A 24840-nucleotide genomic window follows, 5' to 3' on the forward strand; every position below is an offset into this window, starting at 1 on the left:
ACCTAGCAGACTAATCATTGTAACCTAGACGGGACCCTAACACCTAGCAGACTAATCATTGTAACCTAGACGGGACCCTAACACCTAGCAGACTAATCATTGTAACCTAGACGGGACCCTAACACCTAGCAGACTAATCATTGTAACCTAGACGGGACCCTAACACCTAGCAGACTAATCATTGTAACCTAGACGGGACCCTAACACCTAGCAGACTAATCATTGTAACCTAGACGGGACCCTAACACCTAGCAGACTAATCATTGTAACCTAGACGGGACCCTAACACCTAGCAGACTAATCATTGTAACCTAGACGGGACCCTAACACCTAGCAGACTAATCATTGTAACCTAGACGGGACCCTAACACCTAGCAGACTAATCATTGTAACCTAGACGGGACCCTAACACCCAGCAGACTAATCATTGTAACCTAGACGGGACCCTAACACCCAGCAGACTAATCATTGTAACCTAGACGGGACCCTAACACCTAGCAGACTAATCATTGTAACCTAGACGGGACCCTAACACCTAGCAGACTAATCATTGTAACCTAGACGGGACCCTAACACCTAGCAGACTAATCATTGTAACCTAGACGGGACCCTAACACCTAGCAGACTCATCATTGTAACCAAGACGGGACCCTAACACCTAGCAGACTAATCATTGTAACCTAGCTAGCTAGTACTGTCTGAGGCTGTGGTTGTGAGGTTGTGTCAGCCACCTGATAGGTCTAGATTATTCATGAGTCAGATGTAGAAGACAATAGTGCAGTTTGTTCTCAGACACACCATGACTTCCTCCCAAATGGCATCCTATTGGTCTGCTTCACAAATGGCCCCCTATCGCGTGGCCCCCTATCGCGTGGCCCCCTATCGCAAGGCACCCTATTCCCTTTTAAAACACTACTTTTTTACCCGGAGCCTTGATCAACAGTAGTGCACTATATAGGGAATAGGGTTCTATAGGGCTCTGGTCTAAAGTAGTGCACTATATAGGGAATAGGGTTCTATAGGGCTCTGGTCTAAAGTAGTGCACTATATAGGGAATAGGGCTCTGGTCTATAGTAGTGCACTATATAGGGCTCTGGTCTATAGTAGTGCACTATATAGGGAATAGGGTTCCATAGGGCTCTGGTCTAAAGTAGTGCACTATATAGGGAATATGGTTCTATAGGGCTCTGGTCTAAAGTAGTGCACTATATAGGGAATAGGGCTCTGGTCTATAGCAGTGCACTATATAGGGCTCTGGTCTATAGTAGTGCACTATATAGGGAATAGGGTTCCATAGGGCTCTGGTCTAAAGTAGTGCACTATAAAGGGAATAGGGTTCTATAGGGCTCTGGTCTATAGTAGTGCACTATATAGGGAATAGGGTTCTATAGGGCTCTGGTCTATAGTAGTACCACTATATAGGGAATAGGGCTCTGGTCTATAGTAGTGCACTATAACAGAAGTAGGGTGCCATTTTAGGATTCATCTCAGGAGTTAATCTGCTATGCAAATGTAAACAGGTAAAACCAGTCCACGATGACGAAGCACAGTGTCTTTGTGTCATTCCACAGATTCTTCTTCGTGTCGTAATGTGCCGTGTGTAATCCCATGTTCCAAAGGCTACTGCTAACATTGTATAGTATCCAGAGTATTTTATAGTATCCAGAGTATTTTATAGTATCCAGAGTATTTTATAGTATCCAGAGTATTTTATAGTATCCAGAGTATTTTATAGTATCCAGAGTATTTTATAGTATCCAGAGTATTTTATAGTATCCAGAGTATTTTATAGTATCCAGAGTATTTTATAGTATCCAGAGTATTTTATAGTATCCAGAGTATTTTATAGTATCCAGAGTATTTTATAGTATCCAGAGTATTTTATAGTATCCAGAGTATTTTATAGTATCCAGAGTATTTTATAGTATCCAGAGTATTTTATGGTATCCAGAGTATGTTATGGTATCCAGAGTATGTTATGGTATCCAGAGTATGTTATGGTATCCAGGGTATGTTATGGTATCCAGGGTATGTTATGGTATCCAGGGTATGTTATGGTATCCAGGGTATGTTATGGTATCCAGGGTATGTTATGGTATCCAGGGTATGTTATGGTATCCAGGGTATGTTATGGTATCCAGGGCATGTTATGGTATCCAGGGCATGTTATGGTATCCAGGGCATGTTATGGTATCCAGGGCATGTTATAGTATCCAGGGCATGTTATAGTATCCAGGGCATGTTATAGTATCCAGGGCATGTTATAGTATCCAGAGCATGGTATAGTATCCAGGGCATGTTATAGTATTCAGAGGGTCCTTTTGTGTTTTTGGTTTAAATCAATTGTCATTTTCTCCTTAAACATATATTTTTTAAGCATTCCACATCTGAACAGCATGTGGTCTTTCTATCTCCACAGTATAGTGGTGACAATCTGGGCTACGTCTCTACAGTCGTGGCCCACGAGATGGGCCATAACCTGGGCATGAATCACGACGACAGCCGTTGTAGCTGTGACGGAGGGAGCTGTATCATGGCTGCCTCGGCAACGTAAGTAAAGTACTGGCCTCGACTGGCATCGCCACAAAAAATCCTAAAGCAACTTTCTCCTTTTCATTTTGACCCTTTTCCTGAGCGTTGTCTTTCTCAGAGGCCATCTGCTATTCAACCTGTTTGTTGACCTATATTAACTGTAAGGTTGCCACTGTATTGGTCAACATTATTTACACTCACCTGCTGAGTTAATTTTTTATTTTATTTGACCTTTATTTAACCAGGCAAGTCAGTTATGAACAAATTCTTATTTTCAATGACGGCCTAGGAACAGTGGGGTTAACTGCCTGTTCAGGGGCAGAACGACAGATTTGTACCTTGTCAGCTCGGGGGTTTGAACTTGCAACCTTCCGGTTACTAGTCCAACGCTCTAAACACTAGGCTACCCTGCCGCCCCACTATATATACAAAAGTATGTGGACACCCCTTCAAATGAGTGGATCTGGTTCATTCGGGCCCACACCCATTACTGACAAGTGTATAAAATCTAACACACTGCCATGCAATCTCCATAGACAAACATTGGCAGTAGAATGACGTTACTGTAGAGCTCTGTGACTTTCAACGTGGCACCGTCATAAGATGCCACCTTCCACCTTGACAAGACAGTTTGTCAAATTTCTGCCCTGCTAGAGCTACCCCGGTCAACTGTAAGTGCTGTGGAAACGTCTAGGAGCAAAAATGGCTCAGCCACGAAGTGGTAGGCCACACAAGCTGCCAGAACGGGACTGCAGAGTGCTGGGGCAAGTAGAGCGTAAATATAGTCTGTCCTCGTTTGCGACAGTCATTACAGAGTTCACAACTGCCTCTGGAAGCAACGTCAGCACAAGATGTGTTCATCAAGAGCTTCATGAAATGGGTTTCCGTGGCCGAGCAGCCGCACACAAGCCTAAGATCACCATGCACAATGCCAAGCGTCGGCTGGAGTGGTGTGGAGCTCAACACCGTTGGACTCTGGAGCACGCTTTTCCATCTGGCAGTCCGACGGACAAATCTGGGTTTGGTGCCAGGAGAACGCTACCTGCCCCAATGCATAGTGCCAACTGTAAAGTTTGGTGGAGGAGGAATAATGGACTGTTTTTCATGGTTCGGGTCCCTTAGTTCCAGTGAAGGGAAATCTTAACGCTTCAGCATACAAAGACATTCTAGATGATCTGTGCTTCCAACTTTGTGGCAACAGTTTGGGGAAGGCCCTTTATGTTTCAGCATGACAATGCCCCCGTGCACAAAGCGAGGTCCATACAGAAATGATTTATTGAGATCTGTGTGGAAGAACTTGACTGGCCTGCACAGAGCCCTGACCTCAACCCCATCGATCACCTTTGGAATGAATCAAGTCGACTGTGAGCCAGGCCTAATCATCCAAAATCGGTGCCTGACCTCACGAATACTGACGTGGCTGAATGGAAGCAAGTACATACAATGTTCCAACGTCTAGTGGAAAGCCTTCCCAGAAGAGTGGAGGCTGTTATAGCAGCAATGTTCCAACATCTAGTGGAAAGCCTTCACAGAAGAGTGGAGGCTGTTATAGCAGCAATGTTCCAACATCTAGTGGAAAGCCTTCCCAGAAGAGTGGAGGCTGTTATAGCAGCAATGTTCCTACATCTAGTGGAAAGCCTTCCCAGAAGAGTGGAGGCTGTTATTGCATTAATGTTCCTACATCTAGTGGAAAGCCTTCCCAGAAGAGTGGAGGCTGTTATAGCAGCAATGTTCTAACATCTAGTGGAAAGCCTTCCCTGAAGAGTGGAGGCTGTTATAGCAGCAATGTTCCAACATCTAGTGGAAAGCCTTCCCAGAAGAGTGGAGGCTGTTATAGCAGCAATGTTCCAACATCTAGTGGAAAGCCTTCCCAGAAGAGTGGAGGCTGTTATAGCAGCAATGTTCCAACATCTAGTGGAAAGCGTTCCCAGAAGAGTGGAGGCTGTTATAGCAGCAATGTTCTAACATCTAGTGGAAAGCCTTCCCAGAAGACTGGAGGCTGTTATAGCAGCAATGTTCCAACATCTAGTGGAAAGCCTTCCCTGAAGAGTGGAGGCTGTTATAGCAGCAATGTTCCAACATCTAGTGGAAAGCCTTCCCTGAAGAGTGGAGGCTGTTATAGCAGCAATGTTCCAACATCTAGTGGAAAGCCTTCCCAGAAGAGTGGAGGCTGTTATAACAGCAACGGGGGACCAACTCCATATTAATGCCCATGGTTTTGGAATGAGATGTATGACGAGCAGGTGTCCACATACTTTTGCCCATATTGATTAGTGTATGTCTCATAGAAATGGAGTCATTGATTGTGACTGATATGAATGATTCCATCGGTGTGGTATTAATGTACAGCGTCCTCTTTCTTCCCCTCCCCAGTGGATCCACCCTCTTCAGTGACTGTAGTGCCTCTGACTTTGAGCGTCTGGTCCTGCGTGGAGGAGGGGTGTGTCTGTTGAACCAGCCCTCCCAGTCCAACATCGTCTCTGTGGCTAAATGTGGCAACGGCATGTTAGAGGAAGGAGAGGACTGTGACTGTGGAACACCCCAGGTACTGTCTGACTCACCTGTCTTCCTGTCTGTCCTTACCTGTCTTCCTGTCTGTCCTTACCTGTCTTCCTTTCTGTCCTTACCTGTCTTCCTGTCTGTCCTTACCTGTCTTCCTGTCTGTCCTTACCTGTCTTTCTGTCTGTCCTTACCTGTCTTTCTGTCTGTCCTTACCTGTCTTCCTGTCTGTCCTTACCTGTCTTTCTGTCTGTCCTTACCTGTCTTTCTGTCTGTCCTTACCTGTCTTCCTGTCTGTCCTTACCTGTCTTTCTGTCTGTCCTTACCTGTCTTCCTGTCTGTCCTTACCTGTCTTCCTGTCTGTCCTTACCTGTCTTCCTGTCTGTCCTTACCTGTCTTCCTGTCTGTCCTTACCTGTCTTCCTGTCTGTCCTTACCTGTCTTCCTGTCTGTCCTGTCGACATGGTGCCTCACCCATGATTCTAGTGGGAAAAAGTTACCTATTGAATGGCTTTCTATTATGCTTGATTCGTTAATTCACTCACACATTGAATGGCTTTCTATTATGCTTGATTCGTTGATTCACTCACACATTGAATGGCTTTCTATTATGCTTGATTCGTTGATTCACTCACACATTGAATGGCTTTCTATTATGCTTGATTCGTTAATTCACTCACACATTGAATGGCTTTCTATTATGCTTGATTCGTTGATTCACTCACACATTGAATGGCTTTCTATTATGCTTGATTCGTTGATTCACTCACACATTGAATGGCTTTCTATTATGCTTGATTCGTTGATTCATTCACACATTGATGTATAATTGATTCAGAATGTTTTTTCTAATATATATAATATTTCTAATGTTACTTTGTGTAAATGGGAGCTTTGGCTGAGTGTTGTATTTTGGACTCATTAAGGATCCCCATTAGTTCTGTCAAGGCAGCAGCTACTCTTCCTGGGGTTTATTATGGATCCCCATTAGTTCCTGTCAAGGCAGCAGTTACTCTTCCTGGGGTTTATTATGGATCCCCATTAGTTCTGTCAAGGCAGCAGCTACTCTTCCTGGGGTTTATTATGGATCCCCATTAGTTCCTGCCAAGGCAGCAGTTACTCTTCCTGGGGTTTATTATGGATCCCCATTAGTTCCTGTCAAGGCAGCAGCTACTCTTCCTGGGGTTTATTATGGATCCCCATTAGTTCCTGTCAAGGCAGCAGCTACTCTTCCTGGGGTTTACTATGGATCCCCATTAGTTTCTGCCAAGGCAGCAGCTACTCTTCCTGGGGTTTATTATGGATCCCCATTAGTTCCTGCCAAGGCAGCAGCTACTCTTCCTGGGGTTTATTATGGATCCCCATTAGTTCCTGCCAAGGCAGCAGCTACTGTACCTGAGGTCCAACAACATTAAGGCAGTTAAATATAATTCAACATTTACATTTCAACAGATTTCACAACACATGATGTGTCCACTAAGGCCACTACTTTACAGTACAAAGTGTGTGTCCTCCCAGTCTCACTGTTTCATAAGGTGTATTTTTGCCTGTTAAAAAACAAATTTGATTTTACTGCTGCATCAGATACCTGATGTGGAATAGAGCTCCATGTAGACATGGCTCTATGTAGCACTGTGGAATAGAGTTCCACGTAGTCATGGCTCTATGTAGTACTGTGGAATAGAGTTCCATGTAGTCATGGCTCTATGTAATTCTGTGGAATAAAGTTCCATGTAGTCATGGCTCTATGTAGTACTGTGCACCTCCCATAGTCTGTTCTGAACTTGGGGACTGTGAAGAGACCTCTGGTGGCATGTCTTGTGGGGTATGACTGGGTGTCTGATCTGTGTGCCAGTAGTTCAAACAGACCTCTGGTGGCATGTCTTGTGGGGTATGACTGGGTCTCTGAGCCGTGTGCCAGCAGTTCAAACAGACATGTCAATGCTTCTTACAAATACAAGTAGCGATGAAGTCAATCTCTCCTCCACTTTGAGCCAGGGCATATTATTAATGTTAGCTCTCTGTGTACATCCAAGGACCAGCCGTGCTGCCCTGTTCTGAACCAATTGTAATTTCCCAAGTCCCTCTTTTGTGGCACCTGACCACACGACTGGACAGTAGTCCAGGTGCCACAAAACTCAGGCCTGCAAGTGCTGTTAAGGCAGAACAGTGCTTTATTATGGACAGACTTCTCCCCATCTCAGAACAGTGCTTTATTATGGACAGACTTCTCCCCATCTCAGAACAGTGCTTTATTATGGACAGACTTCTCCCCATCTCAGAGCAGTGCTTTATTATGGACAGACTTCTCCCCATCTCAGAGCAGTGCTTTATTATGGACAGACTTCTCCCCATCTCAGAGCAGTGCTTTATTATGGACAGACTTCTCCCCATCTCAGAGCAGTGCTTTATTATGGACAGACTTCTCCCCATCTCAGAACAGTGCTTTATTATGGACAGACTTCTCCCCATCTCAGAGCAGTGCTTTATTATGGACAGACTTCTCCCCATCTCAGAGCAGTGCTTTATTATGGACAGACTTCTCCCCGTCTCAGAACAGTGCTTTATTATGGACATACTTCTCCCCGTCTCAGAACAGTGCTTTATTATGGACAGACTTCTCCCCGTCTCAGAACAGTGCTTTATTATGGACAGACTTCTCCCCGTCTCAGAACAGTGCTTTATTATGGACAGACTTCTCCCCGTCTCAGAACAGTGCTTTATTATGGACAGACTCCTCCCCATCTCAGAGCAGTGCTTTATTATGGACAGCCTTCTCCCCATCTCAGAACAGTGCTTTATTATGGACAGACTTCTCCCCATCTCAGAACAGTGCTTTATTATGGACAGACTTCTCCCCATCTCAGAACAGTGCTTTATTATGGACAGACTTCTCCCCATCTCAGAACAGTGCTTTATTATGGACAGACTTCTCCCCATCTCAGAACAGTGCTTTATTATGGACAGACTTCTCCCCATCTCAGAACAGTGCTTTATTATGGACAGACTTCTCCCCATCTCAGAGCAGTGCTTTATTATGGACAGACTTCTCCCCATCTCAGAGCAGTGCTTTATTATGGACAGACTTCTCCCCATCTCAGAGCAGTGCTTTATTATGGACAGACTTCTCCCCATCTTAGCTGCTGTTGTATCAACATGTTTTCACCATGACAGTTTTACAATCCAGGGTTACTCCAAGCAGTTTAGTCACCTCAACATGCTCAACTTCCACATTCATTACAAGATTTTGGTGAGGTTTAGGGTTTAGTGAATGATTTGTCCCAAATACTATCAGCTTATTTATATTGCCACCCATTCTTAAACTGACTGCAGCTCTTATTGCAGTGATTTCACTTGCTGTGGTAGCTGACATGGATAATAATGAGTCCTCAGCATACATTGACGAACACAGCATTTTCTCAGAGCCAGTGGCAGCTCATTAGTAAAGATTGAACAAAGTAAGGGGCCTAGACAGCTGCCCTGGGGAATGCCTGTCTCTACCAGGATTATGTTGGCTTCCGTTAAAGAACACCCTCTGGGTTCTGTTAGACAGGTAACTCTTTATCCACAATATAGCAAGTGGTGTAAAGCCATAACACAGATGTTTTTCCAACAGCAGATTATGACCGATAATGTCAGAAGCCGGACTGAAGTCTAAAAAAAACATCCCCAACAACCTGTTTAATTTTCCATTTCTCTCAGCCAATCAGTCATTTGTGTAAGTGCTATGCTTGTTGAATGCCCTTCCTTATAAATGTGCTGAAAATGTTATCTTGTTTACAGTGAACTAGCATTGTATCTGTGTTGTTCAGTGTTGCAGTGATTTCACTTGCTGTGGTCGCTGACGTGTATAATATTAAATCATCAGCATACATAGACACACAGTATTTAGTTAGACGGTAGAGCTGGGCACTTGCATTGTATCTGCTAAAAACAATATCCCCAAAAGTTTACTAAGGGTTGGTAACAGGCTGATTGGTTGGCTGTTTAAGCCAGTAAAGGGTGCTTTGCTATTCTTGGGTAGCGGAATGAGTTTTGCTTCCCTCCAGGCCTGGGGGCATACACTTCCCTGTAAGGCTTAGACTGAAGATATGGAAAATAGGAGTGGTAATATCGTTCAATATTATCCTCAGTCATTTTACATCAAAAATGTCAGACCCAGGTAGCTTGTCATGGTTGAAAGACAAACACTTTTTAAAGAATTCAAAATTTCAATGCATGTATTTTATAATTTGGTCAGTTATCCATGGATGTGTAGGTTCAGAATTTAGTTTTTGACATGCCTAAGTTTACTAATCTTGCCGATGTTGCAGGAATGTACCAATAAGTGCTGTGACGCGGCCACCTGTAAGTTGACCTGGGGATCGGCCTGCGCTCAGGGAGGCTGCTGCAAGGACTGCAAGGTTAGTCCAGCTGCTGTCGGTCTTCAAAACCGTATGGATTAGGGCGCTCCCCAAACCGGACAGCAAATCAATGATCTTCAATGAAAGCAGTTTGTTGTTTGGGGAGGGCCTAGGATTGTGTTGAGCTATTTCGTCAGAGGTTTCAACTTGGGAGGTGTTAACTTTTGATTTTAATGATGAAAACAGATTTTGAAAATGAATGTTTTTCCGGCCTAATTTCTTTCCAATTTTCTTCAGATCAGCGTGTCAGGGACACCGTGCAGGGGATCTGTCAACTCATGCGACCTCCCAGAATACTGCAACGGCTCCACCTCCTTCTGTCCATCTGACTTCTATATCATGGATGGGCTTCTCTGTGAGAACAACGCGGCGTACTGTTATGAGGGCCGCTGCCAGACCTACGACTACCAATGCAAACATCTTTTTGAAACAGGTACAACATTGACATTATTTTATATATTTGATATTATTTTTATATATTTGATATTATTTTTATTTTATATATTTTATTTTTATTTTATATATTTTTATTTTATATATTTGATATTATTTTTTTATATAGTTGATTTTTATTTTATATATTTTATTTTTATTTTATATATTTGATTTTTATTTTATATATTTGATTTTGATTTAATATATTTGATTTTATATATTTTAATTATTATTTCTTTTATTATATATTTTAATTATTATTATTTTTTATTATATTATTTTAATTTTATATTTGATTTTATATATTTTAATTTTATTTATTTTAATTTTATATATTTTATATATTTTAATTTTATTTATTTTAATTTTATATATTTTATATATTTGAATTTAATTTTATATATTTTATTTGATTTTGATTTTATATATTTAATTTTCATTTTATATATGTTATTTGATTTTTATTTTATATATTTGAATCAAGAAAGTAACTGTGACCTTGTGTCTGACTGTTAATATTTTCCTTCTTTTATTTCTTAAGTCTGAAATGTTAAATGTTTTGATTTATTTATTCTTCCCAGGTGCAAGCAAAGCAGCAGACATCTGCTTTCAGACGGCGAATCTAAAGGGGGATGCGTTTGGGAACTGTGGAATGACGTCGGCAGGGACCTATGTGAAATGTAGTTTGGCGTAAGTCATCTGAATTTGTCATCGGCATTCATAATTGACGAAAAAGTAAGATGAGAAATGTTTCATTACTGTTAAGTTTTAGAACACCTACTCATTCCAGGGTTTTTCTTCATTTTTACTATTTTCTACATTGTAGAATAATAGTGAAGACATCAAAACTATGAAATAACACATATGGAATCATGTAGTAACCAAAAAAAGTGTTGGTAGGTTGAGAGAATGTCAAGACAAAGGGTGGCTCTGTAAAATATATTTTGAATTGTTTAACACATGATTGTGAATGTCAAAATTACATTCTCACCCCCGGGGCAGAGTGTAGGGCCCAGCCCCCCCCGGGGCGGAGTGTAGGGCCCAGCCCCCCCCGGGGCGGAGTGTAGGGCCCAGCCCCCCCCGGGGCGGAGTGTAGGGCCCAGCCCCCCCCGGGGCGGAGTGTAGGGCCCAGCCCCCCCCGGGGCGGAGTGTAGGGCCCAGCCCCCCCCGGGGCGGAGTGTAGGGCCCAGCCCCCCCGGGGCGGAGTGTAGGGCCCAGCCCCCCCGGGGCGGAGTGTAGGGCCCAGCCCCCCGGGGCGGAGTGTAGGGCCCAGCCCCCCCCGGGGCGGAGTGTAGGGCCCAGCCCCCCCCGGGGCGGAGTGTAGGGCCCAGCCCCCCCCGGGGCGGAGTGTAGGGCCCAGCCCCCCCCGGGGCGGAGTGTAGGGCCCAGCCCCCCCCCGGGGCAGAGTGTAGGGCCATTACCGACCCCCTCCATGTCTCCACTGTGTTACTACTGACTCCCTCCCTGTCTCCACTGACTCCCTCCCTGTCTCCACTGTGTTACTACTGACTCCCTCCCTGTCTCCACTGTGTTACTACTGACTCCCTCTCTGTCTCCACTGTGTTACTACTGACTCCCTCCCTGTCTCCACTGACTCCCTCCCTGTCTCCACTGACTCCCTCCCTGTCTCCACTGACTCCCTCCCTGTCTCCACTGACTCCCTCCCTGTCTCCACTGACTCCCTCCCTGTCTCCACTGACTCCCTCCCTGTCTCCACTGTGTTACTGACTCCTTCCCTGTTTCCACTGACTCCCTCCCTGTCTCCACTGACTCCCTCCCTGTCTCCACTGTGTTACTGACTCCCTCCCTGTTTCCACTGACTCCCTCCCTGTCTCCACTGTGTTGCTACTGACTCCCTCCCTGTCTCCACTGACTCCCTCCCTGTCTCCACTGACTCCCTCCCTGTCTCCACTGACTCCCTCCCTGTCTCCACTGACTCCCTCCCTGTCTCCACTGACTCCCTCCCTGTCTCCACTGACTCCCTCCCTGTCTCCACTGACTCCCTCCCTGTCTCCACTGACTCCCTCCCTGTCTCCACTGTGTTACTGACTCCCTCCCTGTCTCCACTGTGTTACTGACTCCCTCCCTGTTTCCACTGTGTTACTGACTCCCTCCCTGTCTCCACTGACTCCCTCCCTGTCTCCACTGACTCCCTCCCTGTCTCCACTGACTCCCTCCCTGTCTCCACTGACTCCCTCCCTGTCTCCACTGTGTTACTGACTCCCTCCCTGTTTCCACTGTGTTACTGACTCCCTCCCTGTTTCCACTGTGTTGCTACTGACTCCCTCCCTGTCTCCACTGACTCCCTCCGTCTCCACTGTGTTACTGACTCCCTCCCTGTTTCCACTGTGTTGCTACTGACTCCCTCCCTGTCTCTACTGACTCCCTCCCTGTCTCTACTGTGTTACTACTGACTCCCTCCCTGTCTCCACTGACTCCCTCCCTGTCTCCACTGACTCCCTCCCTGTCTCCACTGACTCCCTCCCTGTCTCCACTGACTCCCTCCCTGTCTCCACTGACTCCCTCCCTGTCTCCACTGACTCCCTCCCTGTCTCCACTGACTCCCTCCCTGTCTCCACTGACTCCCTCCCTGTCTCCACTGACTCCCTCCCTGTCTCCACTGACTCCCTCCCTGTCTCCACTGACTCCCTCCCTGTCTCCACTGTGTTACTACTGACTCCCTCCCTGTCTCTACTGTGTTACTACTGACTCCCTCCCTGTCTCCACTGACTCCCTCCCTGTCTCCACTGACTCCCTCCCTGTCTCCACTGACTCCCTCCCTGTCTCCACTGACTCCCTCCCTGTCTCCACTGACTCCCTCCCTGTCTCCACTGACTCCCTCCCTGTCTCTACTGACTCCCTCCCTGTCTCTACTGACTCCCTCCCTGTCTCTACTGTGTTACTACTGACTCCCTCCCTGTCTCCACTGACTCCCTCCCTGTCTCCACTGACTCCCTCCCTGTCTCCACTGACTCCCTCCCTGTCTCCACTGTGTTACTACTGACTCCCTCCCTGTCTCCACTGTGTTACTACCGACTCCCTCCCTGTCTCCACTGACTCCCTCCCTGTCTCCACTGACTCCCTCCCTGACTCCCTCCCTGTCTCCACTGACTCCCTGTCTCCACTGTGTTACTACCGACTCCCTCGTGTTACTACTGACCCCCTCCCTGTCTCCACTGTGTCTCCACTGACTCCCTCCCTGTCTCCACTGACTCCCTCCCTGTCTCCACTGACTCCCTCCCTGTCTCCACTGACTCCCTCCCTGTCTCCACTGACTCCCTCCCTGTCTCCACTGACTCCCTCCCTGTCTCCACTGACTCCCTCCCTATCTCCACTGTGTTGCTACTGACTCCCTCCCTGTCTCCACTGACTCCCTCCCTGTCTCCACTGTGTTACTACTGACTCCCTCCCTGTCTCCACTGACTCCCTCCCTGTTTCCACTGTGTTGCTACTGACTCCCTCCCCGTCTCCACTGACTCCCTCCCTGTCTCCACTGACTCCCTCCCTGTCTCCACTGACTCCCTCCCTGTTTCCACTGTGTTACCACTGACTCCCTCCCTGTCTCCACTGACTCCCTCCCTGTTTCCACTGTGTTACCACTGACTCCCTCCCTGTCTCCACTGACTCCCTCCCTGTTTCCACTGTGTTACCACTGACTCCCTCCCTGTCTCCACTGACTCCCTCCCTGTCTCCACTGACTCCCTCCCTGTCTCCACTGACTCCCTCCCTGTCTCCACTGACTCCCTCCCTGTCTCCACTGACTCCCTCCCTGTCTCCACTGACTCCCTCCCTGTCTCCACTGACTCCCTCCCTGTCTCCACTGTGTTACTGACTCCCTCCCTGTTTCCACTGTGTTGCTACTGACTCCCTCCCCGTCTCCACTGACTCCCTCCCTGTCTCCACTGACTCCCTCCCTGTCTCCACTGACTCCCTCCCTGTTTCCACTGTGTTACCACTGACTCCCTCCCTGTCTCCACTGACTCCCTCCCTGTTTCCACTGTGTTACCACTGACTCCCTCCCTGTCTCCACTGACTCCCTCCCTGTTTCCACTGTGTTACCACTGACTCCCTCCCTGTCTCCACTGACTCCCTCCCTGTCTCCACTGACTCCCTCCCTGTCTCCACTGACTCCCTCCCTGTCTCCACTGACTCCCTCCCTGTCTCCACTGACTCCCTCCCTGTCTCCACTGACTCCCTCCCTGTCTCCACTGACTCCCTCCCTGTCTCCACTGACTCCCTCCCTGTCTCCACTGTGTTACTGACTCCCTCCCTGTTTCCACTGTGTTACTGACTCCCTCCCTGTTTCCACTGTGTTACTGACTCCCTCCCTGTTTCCACTGTGTTACTGACTCCCTCCCTGTTTCCACTGTGTTACTGACTCCTCCCTGTTTCCACTGTGTTACTGACTCCCTCCCTGTTTCCACTGTGTTACTGACTCCCTCCCTGTTTCCACTGTGTTACTGACTCCCTCCCTGTTTCCACTGTGTTACTGACTCCCTCCCTGTTTCCACTGTGTTACTGACTCCCTCCCTGTTTCCACTGTGTTACTGACTCCCTCCCTGTTTCCACTGTGTTACTGACTCCCTCCCTGTTTCCACTGTGTTACTGACTCCCTCCCTGTTTCCACTGTGTTACTGACTCCCTCCCTGTTTCCACTGTGTTGCTACTGACTCCCTCCCTGTCTCCACTGACTCCCTCCCTGTCTCCACTGACTCCCTCCCTGTCTCCACTGTGTTACTGACTCCCTCCCTGTTTCCACTGTGTTACTGACTCCCTCCCTGTTTCCACTGTGTTGCTACTGACTCCCTCCCTGTTTCCACTGTGTTGCTACTGACTCCCTCCCTGTTTCCACTGTGTTGCTACTGACTCCCTCCCTGTCTCCACTGACTCCCTCCCTGTTTCCACTGTGTTACTGACTCCCTCCCTGTTTCCACTGTGTTACTGACTCCCTCCCTGTTTCCACTGTGTCTCCACTGACTCCCTCCCTGTCTCCACTGACTCCCTCCCTGTCTCCACTGACTCCCTCCCTGTCTCCACTGACTCCCTCCCTGTCTCCACTGACTCCCTCCCTGTCTCCACTGACTCCCTCCCTGTCTCCACTGACTCCCTCCCTGTCTCCACTGACTCCTCCCTGTCTCCACTGACTCCCTCCCTGTCTCCACTGACTCCCTCCCTGTCTCCACTGACTCCCTCCCTGTCTCCACTGACTCCCTCCCTGTCTCCACTGACTCCCTCCCTGTCTCCACTGACTCCCTCCCTGTCTCCACTGACTCCCTCCCTGTCTCCACTGACTCCCTCCCTGTCTCCACTGACTCCCTCCCTGTCTCCACTGACTCCCTCCCTGTCTCCACTGACTCCCTCCCTGTCTCCACTGTGTTACTACTGACTCCCTCCCTGTCTCCACTGACTCCCTCCCTGTCTCCACTGACTCCCTCCCTGTCTCCACTGACTCCCTCCCTGTCTCCACTGACTCCCTCCCTGTCTCCACTGACTCCCTCCCTGTCTCCACTGACTCCCTCCCTGTCTCCACTGACTCCCTCCCTGTCTCCACTGACTCCCTCCCTGTCTCCACTGTGTTCCTGCAGTAATGCCATGTGTGGGAAGGTACAGTGCACTAACGTAAACACCAACAACCCTCCTCCTGGAGGCTCGGTCAGTAACCAGATCATCGATGGTTCTTCATGTGTCAACGCAGACTTTAACCTGGGCTCTGATGTTCTGGACCCTGCCTATGTCAACCAGGGCAGCCCCTGCACCAAGGGGAAGGTAAGATTAGCATTTTTGGTTTCAGTGTCTTCAACTTTGTCCTTTTCTGTCTTTCTAAGATGATGTCACTTCCTCCACACGGCGGGTGGTGTGTGTTGAGCCATTTCTTCCACAGAGCGGGTGGTGTGTGTCAAGCCATTTCTTCCACAGGGCGGGTGGTGTGTGTTGAGCCATTTTTTCCACAGAGCGGGTGGTGTGTGTCGAGCCATTTTTTCCACAGAGCGGGTGGTGTGTGTCAAGCCATTTCTTCCACAGGGCGGGTGGTGTGTGTTGAGCCATTTCTTCCACAGGGCGGGTGGTGTGTGTTGAGCCATTTCTTCCACAGGGCGGGTGGTGTGTGTTGAGCCATTTTTTCCACAGAGCGGGTGGTGTGTGTTGAGCCATTTTTTCCACAGAGCGGGTGGTGTGTGTTGAGCCATTTTTTCCACAGAGCGGGTGGTGTGTGTCGAGCCATTTTTTCCACAGAGCGGGTGGTGTGTGTCAAGCCATTTCTTCCACAGAGCGGGTGGTGTGTGTCAAGCCATTTCTTCCACAGAGCGGGTGGTGTGTGTCAAGCCATTTCTTCCACAGGGCGGGTGGTGTGTGTCGAGCCATTTCTTCCACAGTGTGGGTGGTGTGTACTGAGGCGGCAGGACAACCATACTGCCTTGTTGCTATGGGGGGTTTGTTTGAATCCAGAGATCATATCCAGGACTCCTCTCTTTTTCTTCCAGGCCTGTGTTGACTTCCAGTGTGTGAATGCCTCAGCTCTACTGTCTGTGGACCTCCACTGTGACGCCAACAACACATGTAACGGCCGAGGGGTAAGAGAAGGTCTCACCCACAGGCGGCGGGAGCCTAGTGGTTAGAGTGTAGAGGCGGCAGGGTAGCCTAGTGGTTAGAGTGTAGAGGCGGCAGGGTAGCCTAGTGGTTAGAGTGTAGAGGCGGCAGGGTAGCCTAGTGGTTAGAGTGTAGAGGCGGCAGGGTAGCCTCGCGGCTAGAGATCTCATTCTCTATAAGGGGTCGGGAACATCACGTGTTACAGGCCATCTGATTGGCTCGTCTGGGGAGTCAAGACCAGTGTCTTTTGTATTGGCTGGTTGATTAGTTAATTGATTGGCTCTACTTGGGAGAGAGACCAGTGTCTATTGTATTGGCTGGTTGATTAGTTAATTGATTGGCTCTACTTGGGAGAGAGACCAGTGTCTATTGTATTGGCTGGTTGATTAGTTAATTGATTGGCTCTACTTGGGAGAGAGACCAGTGTCTATTGTATTGGCTGGTTGATTAGTTAATTGATTGGCTCTACTTGGGAGAGAGACCAGTGTCTATTGTATTGGCTGGTTGATTAGTTAATTGATTGGCTCTACTTGGGAGAGAGACCAGTGTCTATTGTATTAGCTGGTTCATTAGTTAATTGATTGGCTCTACTTGGGAGAGAGACCAGTGCCTATTGTATTGGCTGGTTGATTAGTTAATTGATTGGCTCTACTTGGGAGAGAGACCAGTGTCTATTGTATTGGCTGGTTGATTAGTTAATTGATTGGCTCTACTTGGGAGAGAGACCAGTGTCTATTGTATTGGCTGGTTGATTAGTTAATTGATTGGTATCTCCCCCAGGTGTGTAACAACCAGGGGCACTGCCACTGTAATGACGGCTGGGGACCTCCTGACTGTGCCAAGTCAGGGAGAGGGGGCAGTGTGGACAGCGGGCCTGCACAGATAGGTAAATCCTCACTGCACACCTCCCTCTACCTGCCTGTCATTATAGACAGGTACTGTTCACTGCACACCTCCCTCTACCTGCCTGTCATTATGGACAGGTACTGTTCACTGCACACCTCCCTCTACCTGCCTGTCATTATAGACAGGTACTGTTCACTGCACACCTCCCTCTACCTGCCTGTCACTATAGACAGGTACTGTTCACTGCACACCTTTCCTGTCTCTACCTGCCTGTCATTATAGACAGGTACTGTTCACTGCACACCTTTCCTCCCTCTACCTGCCTGTCATTATAGACAGGTACTGTTCACTGCACACCTCCCTCTACCTGCCTGTCATTATGGACAGGTACTGTTCACTGCACACCTCCCTCTACCTGCCTGTCATTATAGACAGGTACTGTTCACTGCACACCTCCCTCTACCTGCCTGTCACTATAGACAGGTACTGTTCACTGCACACCTTTCCTCCCTCTACCTGCCTGTCATTATAGACAGGTACTGTTCACTGCACACCTTTCCTCCCTCTACCTGCCTGTCATTATAGACAGGTACTGTTCACTGCACACCTCCCTCTACCTGCCTGTCATTATGGACAGGTACTGTTCACTGCACACCTCCCTCTACCTGCCTGTCATTATAGACAGGTACTGTTCACTGCACACCTCCCTCTACCTGCCTGTCACTATAGACAGGTACTGTTCACTGCACACCTTTCCTGTCTCTACCTGCCTGTCATTATAGACAGGTACTGTTCACTGCACACCTTTCCTCCCTCTACCTGCCTGTCATTATAGACAGGTACTGTTCACTGCACACCTTTCCTGTCTCTACCTGCCTGTCATTATAGACAGGTACTGTTCACTGCACACCTTTCCTGTCTCTACCTGCCTGTCATTATAGACAGGTACTGTTCACTGCACACCTTTCCTGTCTCTACCTGCCTGTCATTATAGACAGGTACTGTTCACTGCACACCTCCCTCTACCTGCCTGTCATTAAAGACAGGTACTGTTCACTGCACACCTTTCCTCCCTCTACCTGCCTGTCATTATAGACAGGTACTGTTCACTGCACACCTTTCCTCCCTCTACCTGCCTGTCATTATGGACAGGTACTGTTCACTGCACACCTTTCCTCCCTCTACCTGCCTGTCATTATAGACAGGTACTGTTCACTGCACACCTTTCCTCCCTCTACCTGCCTGTCATTATAGACAGGTACTGTTCACTGCACACCTCCCTCTACCTGCCTGTCATTATAGACAGGTACTGTTCACTGCACACCTTTCCTCTGTCTACCTGCCTGTCATTATAGACAGGTACTGTTCACTACACACCTCCCTCTACCTGCCTGTCATTATAGACAGGTACTGTTCACTGCACACCTCCCTCTACCTGCCTGTCATTATAGACAGGTACTGTTCACTGCACACCTTTCCTCCCTCTACCTGCCTGTCATTATAGACAGGTACTGTTCACTGCACACCTTTCCTGTCTCTACCTGCCTGTCATTATAGACAGGTACTGTTCACTGCACACCTTTCCTCTGTCTACCTGCCTGTCATTATAGACAGGTACTGTTCACTGCACACCTTTCCTCTGTCTACCTGCCTGTCATTATAGACAGGTACTGTTCACTGCACACCTTTCCTGTCTCTACCTGCCTGTCATTATAGACAGGTACTGTTCACTACACACCTTTCCTGTCTCTACCTGCCTGTCATTATAGACAGGTACTGTTCACTGCACACCTCCCTCTACCTGCCTGTCATTATAGACAGGTACTGTTCACTGCACACCTTTCCTGTCTCTACCTGCCTGTCATTATAGACAGGTACTGTTCACTGCACACCTCCCTCTACCTGCTTGTCATTATAGTCAGGTACTGTTCACTGCACACCTTTCCTCTGTCTACCTGCCTGTCATTATAGACAGGTACTGTTCACTGCACACCTTTCCTCTGTCTACCTGCCTGTCATTATAGACAGGTACTGTTCACTGCACACCTTTCCTGTCTCTACCTGCCTGTCATTATAGACAGGTACTGTTCACTACACACCTTTCCTCTCTTCTCCCAGATTATTCCCTGAGGGACGGCCTGCTGACCTTCACTAATAACTATCACCCTGCTTCTCCCAGATTATTCCCTGAGGGACGGCCTGCTGATCTTCTTCCTCCTGGTGGTTCCCATCCTGGTGCTGCTGGTGTTAGTGCTGCTCTATGTGTTCAGAAGGGATACCCTGGAAAGATGCCTCAAAGGACCACGCTCCAGACGCTCTAGGTAAACACTGTCTATCACCACGCTCTAGGTAAACACTGTCTATCACCACGCTCTAGGTAAACACTGTCTATCACCACGCTCTAGGTAAACACTGTCTATCACCACGCTCTAGGTAAACACTGTCTATCACCGCGCTCTAGGTAAACACTGTCTATCACCACGCTCTAGGTAAACACTGTCTATCACCACGCTCTAGGTAAACACTGTCTTATCACCACGCTCTAGACGCTCTAGGTAAACACTGTCTATCACCACGCTCTAGGTAAACACTGTCTATCACCACGCTCTAGGTAAACACTGTCTATCACCACGCTCTAGGTAAACACTGTCTATCACCACGCTCTAGGTAAACACTGTCTATCACCACGCTCTAGGTAAACACTGTCTATCACCGCGCTCTAGGTAAACACTGTCTATCACCACGCTCTAGGTAAACACTGTCTATCACTGCGCTCTAGGTAAACACTGTCTATCACCGCGCTCTAGGTAAACACTGTCTATCACCGCGCTCTAGGTAAACACTGTCTATCACCGCGCTCTAGGTAAACACTGTCTATCACCGCGCTCTAGGTAAACACTGTCTATCACCGCGCTCTAGGTAAACACTGTCTATCACCGCGCTCTAGGTAAACACTGTCTATCACCGCGCTCTAGGTAAACACTGTCTATCACCGCGCTCTAGGTAAACACTGTCTATCACCGCGCTCTAGGTAAACACTGTCTAGGTAAACACTGTCTATCACCGCGCTCTAGACCCTCTAGGTAAACACTGTCTATCACCACGCTCTAGGTAAACACTGTCTATCACCACGCTCTAGACCCTCTAGGTAAACACTGTCTATCACCACGCTCTAGGTAAACACTGTCTATCACCGCGCTCTAGGTCAACACTGTCTATCACCGCGCTCTAGGTAAACACTGTCTATCACCGCGCTCTAGGTAAACACTGTCTAGGTAAACACTGTCTATCACCGCGCTCTAGACCCTCTAGGTAAACACTGTCTATCACCACGCTCTAGGTAAACACTGTCTATCACCACGCTCTAGACCCTCTAGGTAAACACTGTCTATCACCACGCTCTAGGTAAACACTGTCTATCACCGCGCTCTAGACCCTCTAGGTAAACACTGTCTATCACCGCGCTCTAGACCCTCTAGGTAAACACTGTCTATCACCGCGCTCTAGGTAAACACTGTCTATCACCGCGCTCCAGACGCTCTAGGTAAACACTGTCTATCACCACGCTCTAGACCCTCTAGGTAAACACTGTCTATCACCACGCTCTAGGTAAACACTGTCTATCACCACGCTCTAGGTAAACACTGTCTATCACCACGCTCTAGGTAAACACTGTCTATCACCGCGCTCTAGGTCAACACTGTCTATCACCACGCTCTAGGTAAACACTGTCTATCACCACGCTCTAGGTAAACACTGTCTATCACCACGCTCTAGGTAAACACTGTCTATCACCGCGCTCTAGGTAAACACTGTCTATCACCACGCTCTAGGTAAACACTGTCTATCACCGCGCTCTAGGTAAACACTGTCTATCACCGCGCTCTAGGTAAACACTGTCTATCACCGCGCTCTAGGTAAACACTGTCTATCACCGTGCTCTAGGTAAACACTGTCTATCACCGCGCTCTAGGTCAACACTGTCTATCACCGCGCTCCAGGCGCTCTAGGTAAACACTGTCTATCACCACGCTCTAGGTAAACACTGTCTATCACCACGCTCTAGGTAAACACTGTCTATCACCGCGCTCTAGGTCAACACTGTCTATCACCGCGCTCCAGGCGCTCTAGGTAAACACTGTCTATCACCGCGCTCTAGGTAAACACTGTCTATCACCGCGCTCTAGGTAAACACTGTCTATCACCACGCTCTAGGTAAACACTGTCTATCACCACGCTCTAGGTAAACACTGTCTATCACCGCGCTCTAGGTAAACACTGTCTATCACCGCGCTCTAGGTAAACACTGTCTATCACCACGCTCTAGGTAAACACTGTCTATCACCACGCTCTAGGTAAACACTGTCTATCACCACGCTCTAGGTAAACACTGTCTATCACCGCGCTCTAGGTAAACACTGTCTATCACCGCGCTCTAGGTAAACACTGTCTATCACCGCGCTCTAGGTAAACACTGTCTATCACCGCGCTCTAGGTAAACACTGTCTATCACCACGCTCTAGGTAAACACTGTCTATCACCGCGCTCCAGACACTTTAGGTAAACACTGTCTTATCACCGCGCTCCAGACACTTTAGGTAAACACTATCTTATCACCGCGCTCCAGACACTTTAGGTAAACACTGTCTTATCACCGCGCTCCAGACGCTCTAGGTAAACACTGTCTATCACCGCGCTCTAGGTAAACACTGTCTATCACCGCGCTCTAGGTAAACACTGTCTATCACCACGCTCTAGGTAAACACTGTCTATCACCGCGCTCTAGGTAAACACTGTCTATCACCGCGCTCTAGGTAAACACTGTCTATCACCACGCTCTAGGTAAACACTGTCTATCACCGTGCTCTAGGTAAACACTGTCTATCACCGCGCTCTAGGTCAACACTGTCTATCACCGCGCTCCAGGCGCTCTAGGTAAACACTGTCTATCACCACGCTCTAGGTAAACACTGTCTATCACCACGCTCTAGGTAAACACTGTCTATCACCGCGCTCTAGGTCAACACTGTCTATCACCGCGCTCCAGGCGCTCTAGGTAAACACTGTCTATCACCGCGCTCTAGGTAAACACTGTCTATCACCGCGCTCTAGGTAAACACTGTCTATCACCACGCTCTAGGTAAACACTGTCTATCACCACGCTCTAGGTAAACACTGTCTATCACCGCGCTCTAGGTAAACACTGTCTATCACCGCGCTCTAGGTAAACACTGTCTATCACCGCGCTCTAGGTAAACAGTCTATCACCGCGCTCTAGGTAAACACTGTCTATCACCACGCTCTAGGTAAACACTGTCTATCACCGCGCTCCAGACACTTTAGGTAAACACTGTCTTATCACCGCGCTCCAGACACTTTAGGTAAACACTGTCTTATCACCGCGCTCCAGACACTTTAGGTAAACACTGTCTTATCACCGCGCTCCAGACGCTCTAGGTAAACACTGTCTATCACCACGCTCTAGGTAAACACTGTCTATCACCGCGCTCTAGGTAAACACTGTCTATCACCACGCTCTAGGTAAACACTGTCTATCACCGCGCTCTAGGTCAACACTGTCTATCACCGCGCTCCAGGCGTTCTAGGTAAACACTGTCTATCACCACGCTCTAGGTAAACACTGTCTATCACCACGCTGATTGCGGATTCTAGAGTGTTCCTCTGAAATTCTATCGCTAATTGGATAGACACCTAGCTATGGACACTTACAGTTGAAGTTGGAAGTTTACATACACCTTAGCCATATTACATTTAAACTCAGTTTTTCACAATTCTTGACATTTAATCAGAGTAAAAATTCCCAGTTTTAGGTCAGTTAGGATCAACACTTTCGTTTAAGAATGTGAAATGTCAGAATAATAGTAGAGAGAATGATTTATTTCAGCTTGTATTTCTTTCATCACATTCCCAGTGGGTCAGAAGTTTACATACACTCAATTAGTATTTGGTAGCATTGCCTTTAAAATTTTTAACTTCGGTCAAATGTTTCTGGTAGCCTTCCACAGGCTTCCCACAATAAGTTGGGTGAATTTTGGCCCATTTCTTCTGACAGAGCTGGTGTAACCGAGTCAGGTTTGTAGGCCTCCTTGCTCGAACACGCTTTCAGTTCTGCCCACAATTTTTCTTTGGTATTGAGGTCTTGGCTTTGTGATGGCCACTCCAATACCTTGACTTTTTTGCCCTTAAGCCATTTTGTGACAACTTTGAAAGTATGTTTGGGGTCATTGTCCATTTGGAAGACCCATTTGCAACCAAGCTTTAACTTCCTGACTGATGTCTTGAGATGTTGCTTCAATATATCCACATCATTTTCCTACCTCATGATGCCATCTATTTTGTGACGTGCACCAGTCCCTCCTGCAGCAAACCACCCCCACAACATGATGCTGCCATCCCCGTGCTTAATATATAATAATAATATATGCCATTTAGCAGACGCTTTTATCCAAAGCGACTTACAGTCATGTGTGCATACATTCTACGTATGGGTGGTCCCGGGGATCGAACCCACTACCCTGGCGTTACAAGCGCCATGCTCTACCAACTGAGCTACAGTTGGGATGGTGTTCTTCGGCTTGCAAGCATCCCCCTTTTTCCTCCAAACATGACGATGGTCATTATGGCCAAACAGTTCTATTTTCATTTCATCAGACCAGAGGACATTTCTCCAAAAAGTACGATCTTTGTCCCCATGTGCAGTTGCAAACCGTAGTCTGGCTTTATGGCGGTTTTGGAGCAGTGGCTTCTTCCTTGCTGAGCGGCCTTTCAGGTTATGTTGATATAGGACTCGTCAGAAGCTTCTAAAGCCATGACATCATTTTCTGGAATGTTCCAAGCTGTTTAAAGGCACAGTCAACTTAGTGTATGTAAACTTCTGACCCACTGGAATTGTGATACAGTGAAATATAAGTGAAATAATCTGGCTGTAAACAATTGTTGGAAAAATTACTTGTGTCACGCACAAAGTAGATGTCCTCACCGACTTGCCAAAACTATCATTTGTTAACAAGAAATGTGTGGAGTGGTTTATAAATGAGTTTTAATGACTCCAACCCAAGTGTATGTAAACTTCCAACTTCAACTGTAGCTTATGGACACCTAGATTATGAGTAAACCAACAAAATGTCAATAAAGATTCTTGTCTCTGTAAATTGGGTTCATCTCATCACAAAACTGTACAAACCTAGATGGTGGCACTGCTTTGATTAGTTTAACAGGTTGTGTGACATAGAAATTGTATGAGATTAAAAGCATATAGTATGTAAAACTGGGTGACTTTCTCTGGGTCACAGCTGTTGCATTTCACATGATGATTTCTAATGTACGCAGGTCAGGAAACACAGCAAATGGCCAAGCGAATGGCAATGCCCCGAAACAACCAACTACACAACCTCCAGCAACACAGGCCACAGGCCCCCTCAGGTAAACTGTTCCCCCCAGCAACACAGGCCCCACCCCCTCAGGTAAACTGTTCAGGTAAACTGTTCTCCCAGCAACACAGGCCCCACCCCTCAGGTAAA

The 24840-nt window shown here is 47.6% G+C and overlaps 1 protein-coding gene across 1 annotated transcript in view; it reads left to right on the forward strand.

Annotated features, from left to right (window-relative positions):
• The window catches only part of LOC124028562 (disintegrin and metalloproteinase domain-containing protein 9-like), a gene marked incomplete at both ends in the record, with an annotated part of 34071 nt that extends 9329 nt beyond the window's left edge, over nt 1-24742 (forward strand). Inside the window, 10 exons of the mRNA XM_046340607.1 lie at nt 2420-2550; nt 4906-5077; nt 9344-9433; nt 9671-9866; nt 10450-10558; nt 15454-15634; nt 16348-16437; nt 17234-17339; nt 19479-19620; nt 24650-24742. Of these exons, the coding sequence (XP_046196563.1) occupies nt 2420-2550; nt 4906-5077; nt 9344-9433; nt 9671-9866; nt 10450-10558; nt 15454-15634; nt 16348-16437; nt 17234-17339; nt 19479-19620; nt 24650-24742 (1310 nt within the window). The remainder of the gene's footprint in view (nt 1-2419; nt 2551-4905; nt 5078-9343; nt 9434-9670; nt 9867-10449; nt 10559-15453; nt 15635-16347; nt 16438-17233; nt 17340-19478; nt 19621-24649) is intronic.
• Nucleotides 24743-24840: the final 98 nt, after the last annotated feature.

This window comes from Oncorhynchus gorbuscha, unplaced genomic scaffold, assembly GCF_021184085.1.
Source record: "Oncorhynchus gorbuscha isolate QuinsamMale2020 ecotype Even-year unplaced genomic scaffold, OgorEven_v1.0 Un_scaffold_4438, whole genome shotgun sequence".
Lineage (NCBI taxonomy): Eukaryota > Metazoa > Chordata > Actinopteri > Salmoniformes > Salmonidae > Oncorhynchus > Oncorhynchus gorbuscha.